The sequence below is a fragment of the Rosa rugosa genome, chromosome 3 (genome assembly GCF_958449725.1).
Source record: "Rosa rugosa chromosome 3, drRosRugo1.1, whole genome shotgun sequence".
Lineage (NCBI taxonomy): Eukaryota > Viridiplantae > Streptophyta > Magnoliopsida > Rosales > Rosaceae > Rosa > Rosa rugosa.
Genome location: NC_084822.1, coordinates 31,559,414 through 31,570,812, shown reverse-complemented (window position 1 = coordinate 31,570,812; position 11,399 = coordinate 31,559,414). Strand labels below are relative to the sequence as shown.

The following is an 11,399-nucleotide window of genomic DNA, read 5'->3' as shown; positions in this document are numbered from 1 at the left end:
AGAATGTGGTCTAGCGAATTGAATCACGAATTCACGATATATAATTGTGGAAAAATCTCAATTCTCTTACATCTAGATTTTCTTAAACAGGAGAAGTGGGTGTTTGACGAAATGGAGCACAATGATGGGACAGTGAGATCACTTGCATGGTAGCTATTTCTCTCTCTCTTTTATCAATTTGATCTTTCTAAATGAAATTAGACGGTATGTTCAAGCGTTCCATTTTTTGTTTTATTTACAGCAACATCTCATTACCTTCATCTTATTATCCATTGGATAGTAGTCATCATCATGCAATCACCAACTTCGCTCTACTCATCATACATTTTGTGTTGTCGTCCTCTCCCCATTTTATACTTCAAAGACATGCCTTATTTCTTCCACCTCTCCATCTTTGTCTAGAGAAAAAGATGATACATTCTTCCACTTCCTTTATTACAAACATTTAGAGGTCATTTGTTATGTGAGAGTGTATTATGTATCTCATTATTTGTTAATATTGTCACTCTTGAAAGTGGGCTTAAGGTAGACTAATTTTGGCCTATATTTTTTTCTTCTTAGAAGAAAAAGAAAGATCACAACCGAAAGCCCTCAACACAATCACCACTAAACTGGTCAAAATTAAAAGTAGAAAAAGGAAGCTCATTCTTTCAAATGCGGAGATCTTGGTTCGCATGGCCAAGGGACGTCACCGCATTGGCTCAAAATAATTTTGGCATATGCATGTTTGGTGCATAGAAAGACTATGTCTTTAGTGTTAGCTTCTATTCTTTCTTAATTCCTTCCTCCAACTGGATATTGTATAATTCATCATTAAATCATCTCTTTATCTTCATAAAATTATTTCATTCGAATTCTACAAAATACAATGAATCAATTCAATTTCTATAATATCTAAGACTTAAAAACTTGAGAATTTCTTCGTGCCTCACAAATTCATTATCTCTTCATCTCCTTTCCAATCCACAATTAAATTCAACAAAGATTGAGAAACTTAACATAGATAATAAAAAAGACCTCTGTGGGCAGAATTGAAAAGGAAATAAAAATAGCATATCTGAAAATGTGGAGGAAGAAGAATAGTAGATCTGAAAATTTGGAAGAATAGTATAATAGCGATCCTTGACAATTTTCGTTGCTTTGAAGGATGATTTGTAGATTCCCACAAGTTTAAGGGGAGTGAAAGACACCAACAGATGGAAACAAAAAAAATAGCAGAGTAACAGACTTGTGCAGTGTGAGTTTTGAAAGGAAGAAGAGGGGTGAAGTTAGTCTTAGCTAGAGACACCCAAAATGTGTACTCAAGTTAATGCATGCTAGGGAGGTTGAGAAGAAAAAGCGGTGCTATGATGTCCCATTAATGTTAATATTGACCAACTCCAAACGCAGTCCAAGCCATACAATAATTCTTATGTAAGACAGTACCATCTAATCCCACGAAACAAACGTGCACTTATTTGGGTGTGTGTGTTTGGTGGGGTGGTAAGGCTTTGGTCTCATATATAAGAGGTCAGGAGTTCGAGCCCCATCAAGGGTGGGAATGGGGTGGGGTTTAAAAAAAAAAAAAAAAAAAAACGTGCACTTATTTTCCTACACTTCCTAATACATCTCATTCTCCCTCGTTCTCTACACAATCTACTATCTTCTCCATCACCACCACCATTTCTTATTTTCTACCTCCATTAACACCACCACCATTGCACCATTTTCTCCATCTTCAATTCTCTCATCAAAATTCTCTATCTACTCCACTTACTTAGCCCATAACACATTACTCAAGCATTATTTTCTACTATCATCAAAAGCAACAAGAGTAAGAAAGATCCCTTATATGAACAATGTCTAGAGAGTAGCTAACTTTTCTCATCTTTTCCTTAAGTTCCTTTTATGCCCCTCTAGGAAAAAAAAAACAATGAAGTATGGCCACGACCATGAAGCCGTTCCCAACCTCCTTGCCACTCAGACACTCTCAAACTCAATCGTATAGTTTACGTACTGTATTTTCTTAACCAATAATCATGAGATAAGCTTACAATTACACAAATTAAATAAGGTATCAACATCATTCACCAACAATGAATCATTTTCATTTTGATTGTATAGTAGGCAAGAATCCACATGACAATGGCTTTCCAAAACAAACTCATTCTCTATAGAACGCATCATATAAAGAAATTCACTTAGCCAATTTACTTGTAACCCAAATTTGCTTCCTAAGATTACCAGAGAGTAATGCAACCAGAGTCAAAAAAAACTTTAATGTCTGGCGAGAAAGTTGGAGGAGCTTCACGGGTTGGCTGAAGCACCATGAAGGAGTTAGTATTCTTTGTCAATGGGGGTAAAAATGTATTCAAAAACAACTAAACAAGGGTGTTTATTAAGAAGATAGATATCAACCATAACCAAATTTTTTTTTACGTAAATATCCTTCATATACAGTAAAACTTCGATAAATTAATAATCCCACATAAGACAATGTATAAAATTAATATTCTCGCTAAATGCATAAGATAATAATTTTTTTTTATACTTCTACCAGTCCCATTGAATATATAAATTAATAATTGATTAAAATGATATATAGAAATTTATAAGACATATTAAAAATTCTCTTTATTCTCGTATTCTCAACTTCACAACTTATTCAAGTAAAATTTACCAGTTTATTCCAATTGTTTCCAATCAAGTAGTCAGATTTGAAAGACCTAAACCCTAGCCACAAGAGTTTCTCTCAAATTTCTTCTCACTCGTCCGGTGACGCGTCCTACGGACGTTGTTGCCGGACGGGTAGGCCTAGTGTCGCCGTTTATCGGCAAGTAGTGGCGTCGATCTTTGGTCAGTAGGTTTTGGGCTTCGACCATTGGGAGTTCGCGGGGTTTTTCGGCCGGCGGAGGATGGACAGATGGATCGGAATGGGCGCCACTCATCGGGACTGGATGGAGAAGTCGTATGGGGACGTCGTGGAGGGGGTGGCTGGATCGATCCGGGCTTGGATGGTCGGGTGGCTGGAACCCTAGATCGAGGATGATGGTTTGTTCCCGATCTGGTTTAGGGGGATGGGTGGGGTTCGGATCGGGCTTGTTTGGGTGCTCTACTGTTTGGATCGCAACTTCTTGGTGGTCTGAAGTCAGATCGATCTCCGGCCGGGTTCCGGTGGGGTGGTGCTAATGGGCGGAGTGGTGAGGCCGCGATCCTGGTGGATGTGACCGCAACGACGGTGATGTGAAGACAAGTGAGGTGTCTCGATCTACAACCAAGGTTTGGACGGCGAAGGGGCGAGGGAACTGTGGTCACGGCGGTCAATGGGAGTCGGGATGATGGAGCTGCAGTTAGGTCGAATCCGTGGTTTTGGGCCCAATCTGGACCCAATCTGGGAAACAGTATTTTGGTGTTTTTTCTTTCATTGTTTTTAGGTCGGGTGCACTGCAGGTGGTGGCAGCGACAATCATCATTTTGGCCTTCCTGAGGGTCGTTCCTGCCTAGTTTCGAGTCAGCATAAAGTCTGCCTGTGGCATAGACGAGCATTAATGGCTTTCTAGGAGGTCTTTCCTGTCAGGATTTGGGTTGGAAGTGATGGCGCTTTGGAGTGGTGGGATGACGGTGTTGGGTTTTCTTTAGTCCTAGGTCTGACTGTCCAGAAATCCCTTTGATCGGGTTCGAAGCAACGACTAGTGTTGGCTTGGTCGATCAATTGCTGGCCAGGTGGATTCTGGGTGGGAGTTGGTATTCTTGGATGAGTCTGCTCCAACACGTTTTGTTGTTTCTGCCACTTTGTCTGGTGCCAGTTTAGTATTTTTAGTTAAGTTTTTTAGTATGTTTGGAGTCGGGGCCTAGTTTGGCTTCAACAGTGCGTCAGTATAGATGTCCATTTTGACGTCTAAAGTGGGAAAAGTTTCGGTTGATGCTTTTATCTCTCATTATTATTGTAATCTTCGTTTTTATTAATGAAGTTCTTATTTGATCAAAAAAAAAAAAAAACTTCACAACTTATTCATGAAAAAAAAAACTTGACAACTTTTCTTCTTTATTCTCCTCTTTCTCAAAATATGCATCTATAGTTGTTTGCTTTTTCTGTTTCCCTAAACTGAACTGAATCTCATTCTTGATTTTTTGGAGTGCTTAACTCTTGGTATACTATGTATGTACGTACTCTTACTTAGAAGTACATCAAACATAAAATTCTTTCTAAATTAATATTTTATTATTTTATCAATAAATTATTAATTACTATTTTATCGATTAAATAATAATGTAACTAAATTAATAATTTTCCGGGTCATAAATAATATCGAAGTAACCAAATTAATAACAGAAAAATAAAAATAGATGGGAGATTTTTTTTTTTGAATTGGAGATTAAAAAACGAATGAAGGACATTAATAACTGTAACAAAAATAAAAGGAAAACTATGCCGGGAGCGCGAGGCCTTAAAAACAAAACGTAGCGGCATTGGCCGGGAAAACCTGACGCCTGCTATTTAAAACGGTGTGTTTCGATCGCCTTCTATTTCCTTCTCCCAATTCTCTAGATCTCTCCCAATTCCACTCACTCTTTGTCCGAATCTTCCCCACGCAACTCTTCCTCATCGCCGTCGCCGTCCGCCGCCGATCTAAACAATGGTACTGGTCTCGGCCGTCCGCGATTACATAAGCCGCATGCTGCAGGACATCTCCGGCATGAAGGTCCTCATCCTCGATTCCCACACGGTAACAATCTCAATCCAAATCCATCAATTTCTCAAACCAGTAGCTTTTGATTTTGATTCGGTAAATAATGCGGTAGGTTCGTTAATTTCTGTGTTCTAGGTCAGCATAGTGAGCGTGGCGTATTCGCAATCCGAGCTTCTGAAGAAGGAGGTGTTCTTGGTGGAATTGATGGACTCGATTTCCAAGTCCAGAGAGCCTATGTCACATCTCAAAGCCATTTACTTCGTTGCCCCTACTTCCGAGAACATTCAGTATTTGCGACGACACTTGGCTACTCCTCGATTTGGAGAGTATCATCTCTGTAAGTTTCTCTTCTTGTTTGTTTGGTTATCGAATCTGTGATAGTTGGAGCTCATTGCTTTTATGCCGTACTGGAATTCACAGTTTTCTCCAACATATTGAAGGATACTCAGATTCATATCTTAGCCGATTCGGATGAGCATGAAGTTGTACAACAAGTTCAGGTAGTTGTTCCTCATGCACTAAAATCCTCCATCTTTTATACTTAACATTTAGGTATGTAGGAATGTTAGTTGCTATTTCAATTGTGAGATCGAGTTTTATTTGGTAGAACTGCTTTAAGAAATCTATGATGAATAGCGACCTAGTAATAGGTATGTAGGAATGTTAGTTGCTAATTCAATTGAGAGATCGAGTTTTATCTGGTAGAACTGCTTTAAGAAATCTATGATCAATTATGAGTTAGTAACATTAAAAGAGGAATAAAGAAACTTTGCGTAAGCTTGACTATCATGAGGACCGATGGTTTTCTTCTACTTCTGTAAAAAAGTTGTTAAATGTTATTATTGGTTCAAAAGTAGTCGCTTTTCATAGCCTAGTTGAAATTGGTTTTATTTTGCTATTTATATTCTAGCATAGTTTTTCTTCTCAAAATGAATTGCGTAATGTAGTTGTCATGGCACTCCCATAATCAGAACAATAATAACAAGCATAGTTGTCATCACACCTCATATCTTGCTTACTCATGTTTCCACACTTCATACTAGACATTATTATTGTTCTGATGTGCAGGAATTCTATGCGGACTTTGTTGCAATCGATCCTTATCATTTCACTTTGAATATGCCATCAAATCACATATATATGCTCCCAGCTGTTGTAGATCATTCAAATTTACAGCGCTTCTGTGACCGAGTTGTTGATGGTATTGCATCTATTTTTCTGGCGTTGAAACGAAGACCCGTTATTCGTTATCAAAGAACATCTGATATTGCAAAAAGGATTGCACAGGAAACTGCGGTATGTATAATCATGTATTCCAATATTTTTGTACATCAGTATTATTTGTGCATCAGCATTACCGTTTTAAATGTAAACTTTGTTAGTCTACAGGGTTTTTGTATGTCCTCTGGTACTCCCACCTTAATCAATTGTTCCCTACCAACCCTACTTTTTATATAAGTTGATATAATGAGGATTTTCCAGCCGGCTCCTAGAAAGTTATCATAAGTAAACTAATAGTATATTTGGACTGTAACAGAAGCTGATGTACCAGCAAGAAAGTGGGCTATTCGATTTCAGACGAACAGAAATTTCTCCATTATTGCTGGTAATTGATAGGAGGGATGATCCTGTAACCCCGCTGCTGAATCAGTGGACTTATCAGGTAATTGTGATTGTTGCTATAGTTTTAGATGCCTCGATAGTTTTCCATTAATTTCTAAAGTCATGTTTGGATAAAATCAGTAGAAATATTATGGAGCTCATTGATTGCACTGTCCGACAGGCAATGGTTCATGAATTGATTGTCATTCAAGACAACAAAGTTGACTTAAAAAGCATTGGAAAGTTTTCAAAGGATCAACAGGTTGAGCTGTATTTTCTGCCTATACTGCAAATATTTGTGTATGTAATTGTCATTTGGTAACAATTGCATCTCTGGTGTTGATGCTTATAGGAAGTTGTGCTGTCATCTGAACAAGATGAATTTTTCAAAAAGAATATGTACGAAAACTTTGGTGATATTGGGATGAATATCAAGCAGTTAGTTGATGAATTTCAGCACATTTCCAAAAGTAACCAGAACATTCAGACGATAGGTTAGTAGGATGCAAACTGAATTTTTTAGATTTGGGACTGTGGTTACTAACTATTGGCTTTAGGTAACAATGGTTAAAGTAAATCCTTTCTGAATGAAATACTTAAATTCTTTGGTTTTTGCAGAGGACATGGCCAAATTTGTTGACAGCTACCCAGAGTATAGAAAGATGCACGGAAATGTTTCAAAGCATGTGTCACTTGTAACAGAAATGAGCAAGCTAGTCGAAGAGCGTAAACTTATGTTAGTTTCACAAACAGAACAGGAGTTGGCCTGTAATGGTGGGCAGATGGCAGCTTTTGAGGTATAAATAATAAGTTTCCGAAGAATAAGTTTAAAGAACTGATTCTACTACTCATACATGCTCTTTCTTTCCCGCTCGCTTACTCTTCTCACTACAAGTCTACAAATACGCATTCTCTCATATGAACTAATCACAACTGCCTATGATTTCTTTCATAACTATATGATTTAATATTAATTTTTCAAAGGTGTATTTTTCGTATGACTTTTACACTAATGTATAGGGTTAGTCTTATAAGGAGCAAAGAACAAGTAATGATTTTTAAGTACTTGTTCTTTATTTATTATTGTCTCCTTATCGGGGATGGTCAACAGCTTTAATATTAATGTTATAGAGTGACAAACAGAAAGCATCTTCATTTGACGAATTTCAAGGTTTAAAGGTAAAATGTTTTTAACGAAGGAAAAAAAGAAAACAGGAGGAGAGGGAATGGGGGGAGGTAGGTAGGGGTACAGTTGATTCAGTTTCATGAAACACTTAAATACTATCTGGTCATGATTGGATGGCCAAACAGACTCTTTGATATACCATCTGGGGGACGCTTAATATTTCTTTACAAGTGAGGTGACACAATTATTGTTATGAAGTTTGCATACGACCGGCCATGAGTTTGTCTATGTTTATTTCCTGTATTTGCTATTCTTGTAACAAGTTATATTAGGCTTTGATTTTCTACTTTTGGTCCCTATGATACTTCTTTAGCTATTGACTGCCAGTTGCCAACTGAGTTTAATCTCAATGGAAACATGAAACTGAAGTACAACCACCTCTTTTTCCCTTATAATTTGCAGGCAGTGACAAATCTATTGAACAATGAAAGTGTAGCTGATATTGATCGCCTACGACTTGTAATGTTGTATGCTTTGCGTTATGAGAAGGAGAGCCCTGTACAATTGATGCAACTTTTCAACAAACTATCATCGAAGATTGCCAAGTACAAACCTGGGGTAATTTAACCAAGTTGTTGCAATCACTGTTTGGATCTGTCCCTCTGCTTTGTTTCCTTAATTTTTTGTTTGGGAAGGGTGTTAATGTCTGTGACTACTAATAATCAATTATTCTTAAAGCTTATCTCTTTAGGTTTCATTTAGGGTTTAGGGTTTAGATATGCTTGACGGGTCTGAATAAGAAAAGTAAGGTATAAACAGAAGGTTCATTCTTTAATGTGTGTAAGTTCTCTCAAATGTTGTTGGAGATTGACCCTTCTTTGTGAAGCTCAATCTGAGCGTCAGTTATGCCAGCAGCTGTACCTATCCTGTGGCTACTAGAGTAATACACTGGTTTAATATGTTTGCTATTTTGCCATTACAGCTGGTCCAGTTCCTCTTGAAGCAAGCAGGTGTGGATAAGCGCACTGGCGATCTTTTCGGAAATCGAGATTTCTTAAATATTGCACGTAACATGGCTCGTGGGATTAAGGTTTGTTTCGGAAAGTTATACTTTTTGACTTTCTAGTTTCTACCATAGGATCTGCTTTTGGGTATAATGGATAAATCTTTAACTGATGCTGTAGGGAGTTGAGAATGTGTATACACAACACCAGCCTCTTCTCTCCCAAACTATGGAAAGTATTACCAAGGGACGACTGAGAGACGTGGACTACCCATTTGTTGGAAATCACTTTCAACAGGGCAGGTATGTTGCTTCTTTTTACATCTTATTTTTCGTAATTCTTCCCCAGGAATATATACATTTGGAGTGATTCTATTGGGACCTCTACTACTGTTGCTCACTTGACCTCCACTGTTTAAACCCATTTTTAACCTTGTATGAAATCATCGCCCTCCCCCCCCCCCCAAAAAAAAAACCCCCAACACACCAAAACTTAACTCGACAAGCTGCAGCTACCACCTTCCCCTTTCTCATAGGTTAACCACTGATAAAAACAATCCCTTCTCTATCTATCTATATATTTCTGCTCATTATTATAATTTAGTGACAGTTCTGTTGTGTCAGTTTTGACACAGTAGTGCCAGCTGAAGTATTCACATGTAACATTTTTTTTGACAGTTTCAAACTTTGCTGAATCAATCTCATTATTCGCAGTCAGAAAAATTACATTTTTTTTCTTTTTCTTTTTCTTTTTTTAATGCTGTGCAAGATGCCTAGAAACCATCACTTTATTGCTGCTCTATTCTATCCTGGTGCTTATTTATAGTTTATTCTTCCATGTGTAGCTACTCATAAGGATTCTTGCAAATGATTGCTTTGTAGAGGCCATGCTCTCTCTCAGCAGAACCTAAATTTAATCACCCTGTTTTTCATAATTGCTTTATAGTTCATGAGTTTGTATATTGTTGACACCCTATTGGTGTTGAGGTTTCTTGCTTGTTTATCGTACACATCTCTAATGACTTGGATATAAGCCCATGATTGTTACTAATTACCAGCTTGTTTCTCATAGACAAGCTGGTAATTTTAGACAACTTATGGCGGTCGTGAGGTTTCTTGTAGACATCTAATCACTTGGATATTAACCCCCTGACCTTTGCGAATTATCCGCTTCTCAGTCTATTTACCTCATTTTGTCTGGTCTACATTGTGAAGTACTCACATTATTGTATAAGTCTGATTTCTACCTTCTCTTGTTGAAGTTATAATGTGCTACTTAAAAAAATATAAATATACAGCGACTTGGATAATAATCCGAATTATGCATTCTGCATCTCTGAGCAGGCCTCAAGAAGTGATCATTTTCATTGTGGGTGGTACAACATATGAGGAGTCTCGTGCTGTAGCTTTACAAAATGCTACGAATTCTGGAATTCGATTTATACTTGGTGGGTCGGTGGTTCTAAATTCTAAGAGGTATGCTTCATTTTGACATTTATGCTTTCACTGAAATAATTGCATGGTAGTAAAAAATAAGTCTTTAGATGCTTACATGATACCATTTCTTTCTTGTGCTGGATGAATACTTTGGGCATGATTACTTTTAAGGTTTTCCAAAGCTTGAGTTCTTTGGGTTGCATTATTGCTTGTAGGTTCAATTCATCCACAATTTTAGTTTATAGAAATCTTCAAACAGTTGATATTTGGGACTTACCTAACCAACCTTGGATAATGGGAGATTGTGACAGTAGATAGCTGCTTCTTGAAGCAAAGAGATTTTGATTACAAATCTGTAAATTGCTAGTGGAGGTCTTCAATACACTGTTTACCAATAAGGGTCTAGTGTTCAGGCCCATGGTGTGCTCCCACATGGTATGGGTTGGAACCCCTTCGAGAGTCCTGCCCAGCTATCTGCTAGAGTCTCCTTCCACGTAAGGATTGTAGGCCACAGTTTCAAGCCTGTGTTTGCAACATGAATTTGAGGGGGTTCTAGGTGCTTAAAAGAGTTTATTATGTTGTAGTTTTGTGAGGTTATTATAATTAATTATTGGGCTTATTGAACTTGCCTAATACAAGATTATAATTTGGCTGGGAAATGCAGGTTCTTGAAGGACTTGGAAGAAGCTCAGAAACAAGCTCGTATTAGCAATGCCATCTAAATTTTAGTGTTTTGTATATCTAGCAAGTCAATAGTGATGTGGATACATGTTTGTGGATTTACTTGGGGATTTTAATTAGGCCAGCAGCTGTGACAAATTGTATCAAAAACTGCATATATGCCCTGAGGGATCATCGGAGGCTGCCCTTGTTCCTGCAGAAGCACATGGTTTTCTATACCATTTTACTGGAGTAAAAGTGAAAATGATGGGAAAATGTAATTTACATTTACGTGGGGAGTATACCAGTCGATAGCAGCCCATACCCTACCACAAGAAAAGATTGAGATCTCACATCTTTGCTCTAGTCTTTTCCCAACCAAGCTAGATCTATCCCTAGTGCCTGAATTAACATATACCTTCAGTAATCTTCTTGCGTTGTTTCAGACGAAACTTCTCATACACAAAAGGTCATCGGTCCCCTATTTTTGGTGGACTTCCTGGTGCTTTTCATACATATACTGTATTCATTCATCTGTACTTACTAATATTGTGAGAGATCAGCGAGTATAAATGTAGTCTTAGCTTCTGTTGTTGCACTCCAGGTCTTGGTGAGAGTGAGATTTCATTGTTCTAATTGTTGTGGTGTTGTACTAGACCTCAATGCTATTAGTAATTTGATAACGGATGTAGCCTTGCATTAGACTATTTTGAAATCTTCCCAACATCAATGCTCGATAGTGGTCTAGTGCATCAATGCACTTCCTCATGTGAAATCCAACTGTCAGCTAGAAATACTTTCCAATTGTTGACCAAATCTAATGGGTGACCTTTGAGTGGCTCTGATGTTATAGAGCATTGTCAAAGTCAAGGACGTCTTTAATAACATGTTGTGAAACAGT

General features: G+C 37.7%; 1 protein-coding gene across 1 annotated transcript; it reads left to right on the top strand.

The window, feature by feature from the left end:
• The first annotated feature begins 4,449 nt into the window (after positions 1-4,449).
• On the top strand, positions 4,450-11,185 carry LOC133739205 (vacuolar protein sorting-associated protein 45 homolog). Its single transcript, XM_062166942.1, has 13 exons — positions 4,450-4,706; positions 4,806-5,007; positions 5,091-5,170; positions 5,739-5,966; positions 6,208-6,333; positions 6,454-6,534; positions 6,625-6,766; positions 6,891-7,069; positions 7,861-8,016; positions 8,381-8,488; positions 8,583-8,704; positions 9,746-9,877; positions 10,503-11,185. Exons 1-13 carry the CDS (start codon positions 4,617-4,619, stop codon positions 10,558-10,560), a joined length of 1,704 nt encoding a protein of 567 aa, XP_062022926.1. The 5' UTR covers positions 4,450-4,616; the 3' UTR covers positions 10,561-11,185.
• Positions 11,186-11,399: the final 214 nt, after the last annotated feature.